Source organism: Thalia democratica, chromosome 1 (assembly GCF_965202585.1).
Source record: "Thalia democratica chromosome 1, ktThaDemo2.hap1.1, whole genome shotgun sequence".
NCBI lineage: Eukaryota > Metazoa > Chordata > Thaliacea > Salpida > Salpidae > Thalia > Thalia democratica.
The window spans coordinates 60,268,088-60,285,150 of record NC_139165.1 but is presented as its reverse complement, the minus strand read 5'-3'; the positions used below and the strand labels follow the sequence as shown (position 1 = coordinate 60,285,150).

The 17,063-nt window shown below is 27.0% G+C and overlaps 1 protein-coding gene across 1 annotated transcript in view; it reads left to right on the top strand.

Annotated features, from left to right (window-relative positions):
- The first annotated feature begins 9 nt into the window (after positions 1–9).
- The window catches only part of LOC145846409 (methylcrotonoyl-CoA carboxylase subunit alpha, mitochondrial-like), a 58,277-nt gene continuing 41,223 nt past the window's right edge, over positions 10–17,063 (top strand). Inside the window, exons 1-2 of the mRNA XM_082953219.1 lie at positions 10–178; positions 7,758–7,893. Coding sequence (XP_082809345.1) covers positions 33–178; positions 7,758–7,893 — 282 coding nt within the window. The 5' untranslated portion in view covers positions 10–32. The remainder of the gene's footprint in view (positions 179–7,757; positions 7,894–17,063) is intronic.

The window sequence follows — 17,063 nt, the reverse complement described above, 5'->3', positions numbered from 1 at the left end:
AACAGGTTTAGTTTTTAATTAAGTACGCAAAAATGTTATGGAATTTACAGCATTTTAAGTTTCCTTTGCAAAATGTTAGGAGGTACTCAAACACCAACTTAATAGTTAAACCGATTAATAAATTGCTAATTGCCAACAGAGGAGAAATTGCCTGCAGAATTATGAGAACTACTAATAGGTTTGTTCACAGTTATAACGATTTCTGTTTTTTAGAAAAATAAGCTAAGTTGTTTACTTCAATGTAGATGTTTTCGACTACTTCGTTTTATTGTACTATTAAATAGTCAGATTATAAGTTTTTCATCTAGATATTTTACTCGTTGAGTTTTAAGCTTAATCAACATATGTTTATTAATAGATGTGTAATTTACTATATTGTATATAATATACTTATTTAATATCTTTTCTAAGAATTTAACAAATTTAATTTTAGTCGTATTTCATTTGTTTCTTATTCTTACTCATAATTTTTATTCCGCGATTTTTAAAATTTAAGAAAAAAATAAAAGTTGATGAAAGAGAAACGCAATAAAAAAAAAAGAAATCGTGACTTGAAATATTCTGATGATGATTTTGTTTTTTTTAAAATCTCTATAGTCTGTGTTGAATGCATAATTATCTTATTTTGTGAATTATATTACAGTCAGTCAAGTTTGCAAATGTTAATTGGTTCTAAATAGCTAGTTTCGGTGCGACAAGCTGACCTTGTCAAGTTTAACAAAACAATAACACCACTTATACATAGGCAGTTGTACATGTTTAACAGAAATCAATTTTATAAATTATAATTGATTGTTTTGTCACCTACTGGAGGTAGGTGGTGGTGGTGGTTGTTGTGGTCTTGGAACTATGATTTGGCGATTTGGCGGTTCTTGATCTTGTTTTAGTTAAGATTCCAAGCTTTGGATAGATAAAATTTTAGAACCTACGTAGATGTTAAATTAGTATTTTTACTTAATCATTTTTCTGTAGTGAAATAGTAACGTTTTTAAGTGAATTAAAATGGACTCTATGTCTAAACTACAAAAAGTAAATTTGTAACAAAATTAAATACCATCTGTTCAATTAACAAACAAAATAAAAATGTTCTCACGCAACACAATGCTTATAGTTAATTTTAAGACTATACAATCCAAATAGATATGTACTGATACTGGTTAATGCAACACCTTTAAAAAGCACTAAGTTGACTTGAAGTTAAAGAAGGGATAGAAAAATGTTAAGAGATATGTTTACTAAAAAAAAACAATTGAGATTTATGTTAAGTCTAAATTCTATATTTATTAAGTATCACTGCTACTTTTTGCTAGGAAGTTAAATTAGATTTCTTTTTTAGATGTTTATTCATATATAGGGCAAGTGTGCTGTATTATTTCTTTGTGTTTTAAACTCTCATTATTTCTTTCTACTTTCATTATTTAACACGTCATATTTCTTTTAGAATTTTAATTTGATCTCTTACTGTTAACAAAATTTATTATATACTGAGGTATAACTAAGTATTTATCAATTAGTCAAGGAAAAAAGTCTAAAGTTATAGAGAGGTGACTCAGCATTTAAAAACTTATTTAAATAACAAAATATACAATAAACCTAATTTGTGCAATATTAAAGAAAATTTAAATTTCTTCTTTTTGAACTTTTTACAATTCTCAAATGCGTAACTAAACGAGAGTGCATAACGTCACGAGTGCGTAAAGATGCGAGAGGTTACTGTAGTTAGTAAATGAGTATGATTTTATATAAGTACTGGCGAAGTATTTGACCGAAACTTTTTTTTACTAATTAAAGTCTTGAAAGAATAAACTACATAAATTCTTCTTTAGAAGTAAAGATTTTTGAATATCGTTTTCAATAAATAAAAACATAATATAGTAAATTTGTTTTATATATTTCAGTTTAGATTATATTACCATAACTTTAATAAATTTTTATTTAAATTAGTTTTAATATACCCTCATATTTTTGTTTGATTAATTTTAATTAGAATTTAGTTAATTTTTTTTTTTGCGAGACAATGTGTATATTAATAAACTAGTGTAAATTTATTTATTTTCACATTAAATTAAGTATAAATTAATTTTAATTTAGGTACCAGCTTAAACAGATATAAATAAACTTTTTATTTTACTAAACTTAGTTGACCACCTTCGACACGACATTTGTCATTATCAAAGTATTTGTAATAAATGGAGAAATAGTGTCAAAAACTACCACCTTTATAAGTTAATAAATTTTACCACACGACCAACAACAACAGCATCCGAGACAGACTACGACCGTATTCGTCCTTTTTAGAACTCGTCAGGCAGGCATAGTCGCGAGAAACCGCTGTTGTGATTATAACCAAGAGGGCTTAAGTGCATATGCACTGAAGCGACCGTTTGTGGGTACAGTCGAAAAATTGACGCAGCCAAACTGTTCATAGCCTAACGTCTAAGACATTGTCAGCTCAATTTGAAGTTTTTGTCTTTACGCTCGTTTTTATCAATTTTAGACAGTATTTATTTCGGCCATCATCAACAAAGTTGAGATGTTTTTCGCCGTCGATAATAAACAATGAACTACTTTATAAGTTGTTATAAACAACAAAAACATAAACTTACAACAAAACTATTGCACTAATTAAATAAGTTTAACATTCATAAAAAGGATTAAAATAACACATTAATAAAAAATTAAAAAAATCGTCTAAAATCTCAATGTATGAGTAACTTCTGGTTTAATAACTTTATTTAAAAGTTTTTTGAAAATAATTCTGAAAAAGGATTCGAACGAAACATGTTCGTTGAAATATAACAACAAAAACTTACAAAATACTTTATGTGTAGGTGTGTTTTTGTAACTACAAATACAAATGTACAAAAACTAAACCAACAATAAAAAAATATTATATTCTATTTAAAATTATTATCTATACCTACAAAATATATCAATAAGATTTTTGTTTATAAAAAGTAAATAATTAATAAAAAAATAAGCATGCAAAAATTAAAAAAGTTCAACAATTTTTTGAACATGTAGAGTTTAGATAAATTTTTAAAACATCGCATTATTCAAGTAAATCGCATTATTTAAGTAAAAACAACTAATTTTTAGATTTAAAACGAGTTAGCTTTTTAACAAACTATTTTAAGTTATTAAAAAAACCCTAAAAATCAAGACTCGCTTTAAAGTAGTCATTACATAGTTACAAATTTAAAAAGTCTATTTACCCTGTACCAATATTTTGACAATCTTTAGCAAAAAAAGATGATTTGCCATCATAAGCATTAGACTGTAACGCAGAACAATGTGCAACTGATTCACAGAGGACTAAATCATCCTGAGTTTTAAATAGGAAGTGAAATTTTGCAAAAATTTTTTTTAGTGTATTCAAAAATCTTGTTTCATAGAGCCCAAGATTACACTAACTATCAACTTTTAATTTTATAACCAAATAAAAACTTTAATCAAAATAAAACTTACCTGATTATAGAAGTAGCTTTCTAAAAATTTTTATGCTTTTTGTCATAATTTTAAAACCAAATCTTAAATTATAGTTAAAAAAGCTTTTCAAGATTTAACTACTTGAAATAAAAATGCTATAGTCACTAGAAGTACACCTTTAAGGCTGTTTTTCTGTTGCATTTGAAGATAGTTATAATAACAATAGTTTTACATTAGCTTCTGGTAAATCGGCAGTTATATGCAGAACATGGGTAGCTTAAGAAATAAGCAAATCATTAGCATATAAGAAGCAAATCATATTTGCTGAGTCAGCAAAAATATTTTCATGTTTCTAGAATTTTAATTGTTAAGACTTTATATTAAATTATTTTTTTTATGTTTCAATAAGGTGGGTTAGGGATAGAGGTATAAATAAAAAAAAAACCTTAAAAAAATTTGCTTACTCAGTAAATATGCAAATAATTTGATACTTATATGCGAATTTTTGCAAATTTCTCAAGCTACTCAGGAACATGTAGTCTTGTAGTAGTCTCTTTCACATTTCGTATTACAATCAATAATCCTTTATTAATTACTAAATAAAAACAACTCCATCATAAAGTATTGCTGATAATTATAATAGCTTTTTTAAACAGTTTTTTGTGCATCGGAATAAATAATTAACCTATAAATGAAGTGAATTAAATTGGTATTAAACTTATCGCAAGGTTAATTGTCATGTGTTTTTTAAATTCTAAACAGTACATAATGATCATCATAATATAAGTTAAGTTATATATTTTGTTTTTACAGACTTTTTAACATTATGAAATTAATAAAGTTTGGTTAATAGCTTAAGGTTTTCAAAAAACCGTAAAACCTGGAATTTGAGAAATTTTGAAAAAAATTCTGGAAAAACCAATTTTTTTAACAATTTATACTATTTAACACAGTTTCTTACCATAAACTTAACTTTGAACTAAAAATACACCCAAAAATGTTTACTTTTAAAAGCCTGGAGGAAATTTTGAAAACACTGATAAATTTGCCAAAAACATTTGGCTACCCTGCTTTCTTTACTTAAAATCTTATAACTAATGCATAAATAATGTATTAAACTTCTAAAACATTATCTTAAGTAAATAGCTTTTAAATGTGCTAAAAATAAACTTATTTTTTGTACTTAAACTATTTAAATTTTTCAGAATCCGTAGAACTCTGTGTTTAAATAATCCATAGCTCAATTAAGAAACAAATTTGAACATAAATAGTTTATTTTAAAGATCTTTCGGCTAAGACTATTCAATACAATATGTTAAGAAGAATAAAAATTTATAGAGTATAAAATGTAAAAATAGAATTTACAATTTATGTATATATTTAATCAGTAGGTAGAATAATATTTTTGTTTTCATTTAAATATTTTTAGATTAAAAAAGTTAATTTATACTAAAGCGAATAAATTATAAAAACTTACAATAATAAAATTAACTTTTAAAATATTTAAGCAAACGATTTTTATAACATTGCTTAATGTAAATATTCTAGTCTGATAAACAAACTTCTTCTCTTTACATACATAAAGTGGCCTAACGACTGTACACATAAAGCTTTCAGAGTAATTTAAAAAAAGTTTGCATCCTAGTAGTTATTGACAACTCATTATTGTCAAGTAAGTGTTTGCCAATCGAAAAAAAAAACTCAGATTTTTCTGATATCAGATGATAACAATTTTTTTATTAAACGTGGTTTTCAATTACTTTATTTAAGTTTGTTCTCTATTAACACTACATAAAGCTTAAAATATTTAAGATCCAGATCTGCCCGGATTTTAAATTTCAAAAAATCCGGATCCGGCCGGGTCCTAACTAGTGTATTTAATAGATCATTACTTAAAGCTTAGATTTAGTTCTACAAAATAAAACTAGTTTGTAAAAAACAAGTTTTTTGACCAAGTTATTGCTTTATTGGAATTACAGGTATACTAAAAATTTCAAATGCCATTATTTCTTATTTGTAAACGCTAATAAGAAAGCTAATATTTTTATTCTGATTTTATGTATGTTTTGCCACGCTGAAATATTTTTACAAAGCATAAGTGTTTATATAGGGGTGGGCACGGTATTAATAGGCGGGCCAGAACCGAAAAAATTAGTCCTTGGCGGGTCGGAGCATTTTAAATTATTAATCTCCCGGATACAGTATACGGATCCGGCAGGAAAATCCCTTATTAGATTCGGATCTAGCTGGATGCTAATTAGAAACTATTATTATCCGGTAAAATCCTAACTTTAAAAAACGATTCGGATCCGGCTGTATACTAATTTTATAGGTCTGATAGATCACTATTTCGAAACCATTTAACTAACAAAATTTTCACAAGTATGACATTTAGATTAATGTTTATTAAGTACTCAGATTGCTAAAATAAGCCTGGACAGAACTAATACTTATTTTATAAACACAATAATTTTATTACTAAAAATTACTTGAGACAAACTTTGACTTGTTAATGTTTAACATAAACTTTTTAAATTTGTTTAATTTAGAATTTTTTAAGGGTTTTGTCAAACTGAAGCTCATCATCACACCAAAATCAATGTAAAGTGAAACTATGATATTGATGTACTTTTTTGTTGATATCATTGATTGTTCTGTATTTGATAGTGTTGCAAAATGCGTCAAGTTATTCTTACTGAGATGGCAAGGAAATAGTTTGAATTTTAACCTTAATGCCTTTACTATAAAATTAATTTCATTAACGTGAATGCAAAATCTGAAGAGACAATTCTCATTCTAAAACCTTTATACTCAAATTTCTTTTTAACTAATTTTCAGATTTACGGTTTTAGGTCACAAACGCATTTTAAAACTTTACTTAAACTTTATTAAAATGTAAAGTTCGGTAGTTTGACTGAAAATAGTTGTCAATTACTTGTTGGAAGATAATAAAAAGGTTACTTTATTAATATTGATATTAACAACACTATTTATATTCGGGAAGACTGTCATTTTTGATTCGTCCATGTTAGGGGGATTTGAACTCTACGGGCCAGATCCGGCCCGCCGGCCGTTCAGTGCCCATCCCTACTCTAATACAACATATTCTTTTTGAGGGGCAACAGATACGCTCTATTGTGCACGTTTTAAAACTTACTTAGTTTATTTTTATTTTAAGTATATTATCAAGTTTTAAAACCGTTTACTACAAATAAGCTAGTAATATTAATTTTACCACTTAGGATTAGAAATCATCTACCACTTTAAACAAAATTTCGACTTAGTTTTACAAAGCTGTAGATTGTTATAGTTTATGTCTAATAAGCTTAAATTTTATGCATTAGTTTTATTAAGATAACATGTCGTATAACCTGCAAGCTATGAACCGCTTACCGACTAAGGGTTAGGGGTAACTGTAATAGTAAAAAAAATAACAAAAAAAAATAAAGAATTTCAAGTAAATAAACAAATAAAGAATAAAAAAAAGGGTGGGAGTTGTACGCGGGTGGGAAATGATAGCGGGTGGAGATTGTAAGTATACCTACTGGGGTATAACTTGTGTACTTGTGTCTTTTTAAAGAACTTTTTAAAATACGTATAGTGTTATTGTTTTCTGTATTAGATCACTACTGTTTAGTGCTGGCTTAAGAGTGTAATTAATAATTAATTTATTTATTTACTTTTATATTTTTGTTTTGTAGTGTTAAAGTTTTTTTTTTGTCAATTTTAAATAACATAGTTGGAATCTTGATACTTAACTTAAGTATATTTGAATTTAATTAGATTTATATTATATTGCTGTAAATTAAATTTATATTATAATTAATAGTAACATAACCATCTCTATCAGTTTATTTATTATTTACAAGGTTGCTAAAAAACCTGATATCCTGGAAAAAAACATATCAAATATGGAATTTGATTGTTTGGGAAAAAAAAAATCGAAACATCTTGAATTTGAGAACTTTGAAAAAGCCTGGGATTTTGAACGATTTTTACATATTAAATATTAAAATTTTAATTAGATATAAAAAATCTGTACATTTTTATTTGAATTGTTAACGTTTTATTACAAATCACACATTTTAATTACCATTGTAATATCTTTTAAATTTTTTAATACTATTTGACGCAGTTATTTACGTGAGATTTAATAAAAGAGGACAACAAAATATTATACTTCTAAAAACCTGAAAAACTTTTAGTAAGTTTCGAAATTTTACTACAAAAAACCATTGGCAACCCTTTATTTAAAATTTAGTTACAAACACTAATAATTAAGTAAAATTGAATTACACACAGTAAATTAAGCAAAGTTTAATAAACAGGTTAGGAATTAAAAGTGTAGCTGTGTATAGTGAGCCAGATTTTTCACAAATGCATGTTAAGCAAGCAGACGAAGCGCATTGTATTGGACCTGCATCTTCACAACTTTCGTATCTCAACATGCATAAAATCATAAAGGTTATTTAAAATAAAGCTAAATATACCACGTAGGTGTCAAAAATGCACGAAGGGACACTTTTTCACGGGTTGAAACATTATTTTATTGTTATTATTTTTTTATATTAAATAATTTTTTACTATTGCTGTTATCCCTAACCCTCACCCTTGATCGGTATTTTTTTCTTCTTATTAATTTTTTTAATTTACGTTTGAACTTTCACTGCACTGTGGGCTGGCAAGCGGACATTTACCATTTTAATGACTAAGAAGTTATACCAAAAGCTTTATTTAATTGTTAGAGCTTGGTTTCTTCCTTTAAAAACTGGGTTTAGTATATTCTGCTTTAAGTATATTAAAGATTACGTGAGGTTAAATGTAGCAAATTTTTGCTGCTTTGAAGTTTAAATATAACTCGAAAAGTCCAAAAATTTATGTCAAAATTAAGGCCTACAGCAACTGATAAAAAACACCTTAAAAGCTTTTATACAAATTTGTTTTTAGGCTTTTACTATTTTGGTCTAGTGTTTATTAAAAAAGCCAAAATTCCTTTAAATATTGAATATAAAAATATAATGTTTCTAAATTAATTTTTTTAGTTTTTCTTAAAATTCATTGGTGTTTTAGAGCAATAAAAAGTATTCTTAAGATTTAATTAATTTAAAACATCCATCGTAGACATATTATTTTTGTTTTTTATCTTTTAGCACACATGACAAGGAATCTATATACAAAATTTCTATCGATGGGTATATAACTATTTTTTTTAAGGTTTATATAAGCGATATTTTGATACATATTTACTTATATTAAAAAAAATAATATATAAATTAAAAAACTTTAATTTTTTTTTGTTTTTGTATAGCTTATCTTATTTTTTGAAATAAATTATACCATATTTAAGAAAAATGGTGAAAAAGTTTTTCTAAATAAGTATTTATATAATTTTGAAACCAAATGAATAATAGTGCTCAATCTTGAAATAGAGAGCTAAGTTAATTAATAATTTATTCACAAAAATTGCAACCTTACTAACCCGAATTCACCTGAAAAAGGATCTTCAGAGTTAGGTAGCAATAAAAATGAAGCACACTGATATATATAGAAAAAACAATAAAATTAATTGGCACTAATTAGGCTAATCAGCACTAATTAGACATAAATTAGTAATTAAGTAATTTATAGATATTTTTGAGTGAAAATAATTAATAACTTTATAAAAAATTAACCGCTATGTGTCCCCATTATAGATCTTGTTATTTTTGATTTATTGTTTGCTTGTTGTGTCTTATTTTTACTATTTTTACTATCTTATATGTTAAACTTAATCTTTAATTTTTAGACTTTTATAAATTTTATGATAATTTACTAATTAAGCATAATAAGTTTTTATAAAGTTTTTTATAAAGTTATTAATTATTTTCACTCAAAAATATCTATAAACTACTTAATTACTAATTTATGTCTAATTAGTGCTGATTAGCCTAATTAGTGCCAATTAATTTTATTGTTTTTTCTATATATATCAGTGTGCTTCATTTTTATTGCTACCTAACTCTGAAGATCCTTTTTTAGGTGAAACCGGGTTAGTAAGGTTGCAATTTTTGTCAATAAATTACTAATTAAATAAGTATTTAAGGTATTTTTCTGTAACTTTTTGCAAGCTAATTCTTGACGAAAACTATCAAAATTTCATGTAGTTTTTATTCTGTAAAAGTTAAAAACAGGTTGGATTAAAACTTACATAACTTTTTAAATACTTTAAATAGAACATTAATGAAAACCAATTTGAAACAAAAAAATCAAGTTCTTTTGACAATTTAACACATAGTTTGATTTTCTATTCTATACAATAATTTTTTTAGTCAGGCCGCTTGAACCCCGTTTTCAGCCCACTGTGTATTAATACCCCTTACCCTTGGTTGGTGATTTTTTTTTTAGTTAATTTATTTTAACTGTTGTGCACAACTGTCACTTGTAAAAAAATAATCGTCCGTGCAAAATGTCTTCGTGCCAAACTGACCCGTCTACAAATATACCTGTTTTTTACTTAATAAAAAAGCTCTTGCCAGTTTATTGTCGATTTGTAAATTAATTTTTGCACAAGCCGTTTTACATGATTTTTGATAGTTTAAAAATTACGTCATAATGTATGTATGCTTAATTTTTTAACTTTCATTTGTGTATTTTGTTTTTTGCTTTATTTTGAACTTGTTTTGAAGTTGATGAGTGCATAAGTACGAAACTCGAATTCTTCAAGTTTAACATCTTGAAATAAACCTTTATACATATATATAATATAATTATTTGAAAAAAAAAATTATAAAAATACTGGTACATATGTTTCATAAAGATTTAATGTCTCATAAAACTTTAATCATCAGCCAGTTTGATTTAAAATAAAAAGCATTTAATAAACATAGATGCAAAAGTTATGCATATCTTTTGCATCTGTGTTTAGTAAATGCTTTTTAGTTATTTAAAGTAGAATCGTCGGTTGTGGGGACAAATATTCGATAAATCTTGCCGCTTATTCAGAAGTAGGTCTGTATCTTCTGCTGCAATTACTGCTCTTTCTGTATTGCAAGTTGGAAATAAAAAACAAAGCACGCGTTTATCGGATTATGTCTGGAGATTTTTTCACAAGTACGGTAAAAGTCTAAACATGGGGTGGAGTATTGTTTCATAGATCAAAATGCATCCAACGGAGTAAGTAGAATTCGCCCAACTTGCAATACAGAAAGAGCAGTAATTGCAGCAGAAGGTAAAGACCTACTTCTGAATAAGCGGCAAGATTTATCGAATATTTGTCCCCACAACCGACGATTCTACTTCAAATAACTCTGTCTACTTATGTACTAATTTATTTCACAACACTCACATTACAATCACAAACACTTGCAAGTTTAATACTTCATGTTTTTAAGCTGTATAAATTATTGACCAATTTGTTAAATTTATTATGACATAACATTTCTGTATAACTCAATTTAATTTTAAACTTGCCTATTCTTAGAGCTTTTTGAGGTTAGTGCCTACTTTTATTAAAAATTTGTATTTTTTGTAGATAATTTTATAATTACATGTTTTTATTTCAAACTTTGTTTTTAAACCATAAAGTTCATTTATAGTTACTACGTACATAAACACTCTACATAATTATACATGCTTTTTCTGCTTTTTTTCTAATGTGTGTTAATATTTTATAGACTCCGTAGATCTGTTCTTAAATTTATTTGAGAGTAGTGAAACGCCGTTAGTTGAAATAAAGTTTTAACACAAGAACATCTGTGTTTTTATATATATATATATATATATATATATTTATTTATTTATAATATAAAAAAACAGCTAATTTTTAAGTCGTTTACTTAGTTTCAATGTTTAGCACATATCTTCAGAACTATATATATGTATATATATACTATATAGACAATCGTTCAAGAATCGCTAAACAAAACACAAGTTCAGTTTCAAACATGGAAAGCATAGAAATGTGACAACTTTATCACAGTACATTCGGAAACTGACAAATAACAAAGTTAATTTTTAAATTCACTGGAAAAAATTAACAAGAACGAAAAACAAAAATACTTTAAAAAATGGATGTAAATTATGCAATGCAGAAAAATCTAAATTTTAAACTTTAAAAAATCAAAGTCTCTAAACAAAAGAAATGAATTACAAACTGGCTCTATACATTACCGATAACAATTTATTTAAAAACTCTGTAAATAATTTTGTCTGAAATCAACTAACTATTCTGTAATTACGTAATACCTAGTTTTGTATAATTTTATTGCTGTATCTACAAGCTTGCTTTTCATTGAATAAAATACTTGGCTGAAGACGCGTATTGAACGCAGAAACAGCTGTCCCAAGCAAAAGTTTATTTAGTGTATTTTAATTGCTGATATATATATAATAAAGTAATTATTTAAACTTGAACACCTTCTACACAGCTCACTTGAAGGGCTTTTAAATAATTTATTTGAAAAGTACGATTTTAAAAATACTGGTACATATGTTTCATAAAGCTTTAGTTTTTCATAACGCTCTAATCATCAGTTAGTTCAATATAATTCAAATAACTGTTCAAAAATATAGGTTTAATCGTTTGTTAACAAAAGATCCTAGTGAAGTAACTTCACTGGAATATAAATAAAAACAAATTTTACAGTAATATCTTCCTTTTCTTATTTCAGACTTAATAATCACAAATATTATATAATTTTATAAAAGTCGGATTTAATATTAAGTATTTTACCTATTATTAACTATTTTCTGTAGAAAATATTTTATTTTAATGAAAACATGTATACACCTACTTTATTCTATGCTTCTATTCTCTCATTATAGTAATTATTTTTTTACAGAACCCAGTTGAAGTGTGTTGATTAGTTAACACACAGAAACATATGTTGGTACAATAAAGGAAGATTACTGTATAATTTGTTTTTATATAATTCAAATATATATATATATATATATATATATATATATTAAAAAGTTTAAACATAACTCACTCATTTTCGAAAAAAGTTTATTGATTAATTTCGTTTAGCTCTCTTCGGAATAAAATTGCTAAAAACTATGAATATTATAGAGTAATTTTAATTATATATAATGAATTTGAAAAGTCAAACAAAAAATATTTACGTCATAAAGTATAAAAGTCTGTTTAGAAAAAGTTTGAAAAATAGAATAGAGTTGTACTGAACTAACTTTAAGTAATTTATAAAACAAAATTGCTAAAACAAAATCATTTAAAATAGTACAATTTTTTTTTACCTGAAACTAAATTAAACAAAAAGCACATTAAAAATACGACAATAACGACAACAATAATACTACTAAAGACGCTATTTGTAAAGTTATTTATTGTAAAAATCCATTGTTTGCAAATTTTTGGCTCGCGAGTTCCAATAAAAAAGATTCTAGAACTGAAAGATGGTAGGTGTTTCTAGCTCAGGATAGGATTTCGAACTTATTATCCAGGTAGTTCTCGGCACAAACAGGGTTGTTGACGAGGTGCTGATGAATAGATGACTGTTCACCTTTAGGCTTCACGTCGTCATCAAAAATAAACCTTTTTAGCTTTTTCGTGACATGCTGCTCTCGCCTGACGTGGAAACGTTGAGATGTTCGACCTACGTAGCGGTTGGTGTTGTACACAACACGTAGCGAAACGCTGTTAAAGGTGGATTTTATAGCCAATGAAGCTTGCTTAGCCAGTCTTATTGAGTTTTCACCCATATAAGGAAGGCGGAGGTAGACTGGGCAAGGATGTGGGCCGAAAGAGGGTAATCGATTCATTTTGGACTGAGTTGCCTTAATTGTCTTCTTGATGACTGTTTCGGGGTAACCTAGTGAGAGAAAAATTTTTGTAGATGTTGTCAAATTCTAGATTCAAACAGTCAGCCGTGCAAGTTTTAATAGCTCTGTTGGTTATGCATTGTATGATCTTCAATTTTTGTTTGGTGGGACAAAACGAATTCCAGGAAATGTAGTGTGGACTAAAATTTTCTTTTTTGTACACAGAAGTAGAAAATGTGTTGTTGCTGTTTCTAGTAATGTTAATGTCTGAAAAGTGAATTTTACCGGAAAATTCTTCTTCAACGGTAAAAGCTAGGCATTTGTGCATCTTATTTAGCAAAGGAAAAGAGTTATTGACATTGTTTTTTGAAGTAAAAATAGCAAAAACGTCATCGACATACCTATAATGTACAAGTGGCTTATTGTTATCAAATGAAAGAAGACTATTTTCATAGTAACCGACAAAAATGTTAGCAAGAATAGGGCCTAAAGGGCTTCCCATCGCTACGCCGTCAATTTGACGAAACATAAGATTATTAAAACTAAATTGTACATTTTTCGTGGCCATACATAGCATATCATTGCAAACAGATCTTGGAAAAGGAGGCGGAAGTAAGTCAGAATTGTACAACTGATCTAAACAAATATTTAACACTTCATCAAGTGGAACGTTTGTAAACAAACTTTTAATGTCAAACGAGACCATAAAGTTGTTTTGTTGGGAAAGATTTAAGCTTTTTAGTTTGTTAACAAAACTAAAATAATCAGGTACTGTGTGAGTAGTGAATTTTTCTAATACTGGTTCTAAAACGGAAATTAAAAATGAAGATAAATTTGATTGTGGTGATTTAGTCATACATAAGATGAGTCTAAGTGGAATTTCTTTTTTGTGTGTTTTTGGGAGTCCATACAACTTAGGTCGCTGTGAGCCAATAGGTCTGGTTGATTCATACACTTCTTTTGATATTAGACCTTTTACAAACCAACTTCTCAGTTTTCTCTGAATACTGTTTTCAATTTTACTTGTGTGGTCATATTTGTCGATTTGTCCGAGTTTAAAAAATTTAGAACTATTATTTGAAATTACCATCATTTTTTCTATATAATCAGCCTTATTTAAAATTACAATAATGTTTTCTTTGTCTGCTTAACAAAGTACTATGTTTGGATTATCTTTTAATCGTTTCAAAGCTTCATTATACTTATTACGCATTAGTTTATCGGAATGATTAACTTCAAGTGTAGAATACGTTTGAGAAAGATCATTTAGTTTGGATAAACATTGTTCGAATTTAATTTTATTTAGTAGCTTATGGTGCTGTAATAGTCCCGTAAGAATTTCAAATTCAGAAAAAATAAGTTCTCGTTTAAGTTTATTGGGAGGAACGCAAAACTTTAAACCATACTTTAAGACAAAGTTTTCATCATCGTTGGGTATGTAATCAGAAAGATTATGAATGTGGGTTTTGGCATTTAAACTGCCAAATCTACGTTTTATTAAAAACTTTAGATTTCTGTCATGTTTATTGTTGATTTTGTCATAGTTGAATTTATCTAAGTTTTTTAAAAATCTAACAGAATCTAGAACACTAATTTGATCTAAAGCATATGACAAACTATTTCTATAATTAGTTGAAATTGAACTTACAGTAAAAGAACATCTATGAATTTCATCCTTGATAAATGTTTTCTCTATTAATGGGCTGCATTTCAACTTTGCGTTTACTATACGATGATAAAGAACTTTTGGACAGACTTAATTTTCTAAACAACTGTAAAGACAACATCTACAAAAATTTTCTCTCACTACGTTACCCCGAAACCCTCATCAAGAAGACAATTAAGGCAACTCAGTCCAAAATGAATCGATTACCCTCTTTCGGCCCACATCCTTGCCCAGTCTACCTCCGCCTTCCTTATATGGGTGAAAACTCAATAAGACTGGCTAAGTAAGCTTCATTGGCTATAAAATCCACCTTTAACAGCGTTTCGCTAGGTGTTGTGTACAACACCAACCGCCCGCTTAACGGAATTGTAAAAGATACCACACCTACCCATGATTTGAATAATATAGTATACATATTAAAATGTCATTGCGGAAATGACTACGTAGGTCGAACATCTCAACGTTTCCACGTCAGGCGAGAGCAGCATGTCACGAAAAAGCTAAAAAGGTTTATTTTTAATGACGACGTGAAGCCTAAAGGTGAACAGTCGTCTATTCATTAGCACCTCGTCAACAACCCTGTTTGTGCCGAGAACTACCTCGATAATAGGTTCGAAATCCTATCCCGAGCTAGAAACACCTACCATCTTTAAGTTCTAGGATCTTTGTTTATTAGAATTCGCGAGCCAAAAATTGCAAACAAAGAGATTTTTACATTAAATAACTTTACAAATAGCGTCTTTAGTAGTATTATTGTTGTCGTTATTGTCGTATTTTTAATGTGCTTTTTATTTAATTTAGCTTCAAATAAAAAAAAAATCTACTATTTTAAATGTTTTTGTTTTAGCAATTTTGTCTTATAAATTACTTCAAGTTAGTTCAGTACAACTCTGTTCTATTTTTCAAACTTTTTCTAAACAGACTTTTATACTTTATGACGTAAATATTTTTTGTTAGACTTTTCAAATTCATTATATATAACTAAAATTACTCTATAATATTCATAGTTTTTAGCAATTTTATTCCGAAGAGAGCTAAACGAAATTAATCAATAAACTTTTTTTTGAAAATGAGTGAGTTATGTTTAAACTTTATAATTAAAACCAGTACCAAAATTAAAAAATATATATATATAAAAGATTGTCTTTATAAAACATATGCTCCAGTATTTTTAAAATCGTCATTTCAATAAATTATATATATATATATGTAAATTAAGGTTATTATTTAAACTTGAACACCTTCTACTGGACCCACTTGAAGGGATTTTAAATAATTTATTAGAAAAATAAGATTTTAAAAATACTGGTACACGTGTTTCATAAGACTAGACGCCTTAATCATCAGCCAACTAAATTCAAAATAAAAAGCACTTTGCTAACATAGATGCAAAAGTTATACAAAAAAAAAACAAAAAACTGTATGACGTAATATTGTGCATTACAAAAATTCAGTACAAAAATCGATCTACCATCTAACTTTCAAACATTCTTGTCGACATATGAAAAAGCTCCTCTTAAAATAAATTTTGAAGTATTTTATAGTCACTAAATTGTTATTTTTATTAATTTTAGTTGTTTGAAAGTTAGATGGTAGATCGATTTTTGTACTGAGTTTTTGTAATGCACAATATTACGTCATACTGTTTTTTGTTTTTTTGTATAACTTTTGCATCTATGTCTAGCAAAGTGCTTTTTATTTTGAATTTAGCTGGCTGACGATTAAGGCGTCTAGTCTTATGAAACACGTGTAACAGTATTTTAAAAATCTTATTTTTCTACTAAATTATATATATATATATACAAATAAATAAATATTTAAGGCTCTAAAATAAAATATCTTTTGTTTTTAATGGTAAATGTTTTTAATTTAGGGATTTGACTTTAATATTCTTTTGTAAACTTCAGTGGCTCAATTTTTATTTATTTATTTTAGGCTTAATGCAAATATTTAAAAACCAAAATTCGTAGGTACGAACTGCCAGTTGGGCATGCTCTTTTGCGCTGTGTTCTAAGTGAGTACTTAGGTGGAATTTTACTGTATTTCATATATAAAGCTTGTCTTTTATTATTTTAGGACAAATTAAAGCTTTTATAACCTTAATTGACTTTTTTAAGAATTTTATGTATTTACTTTAATTGCTTGAAACTTAAATCGCAACTTATAGAATTTTTTTATACTTTAACAAATTAATTAAGATTTATATGTT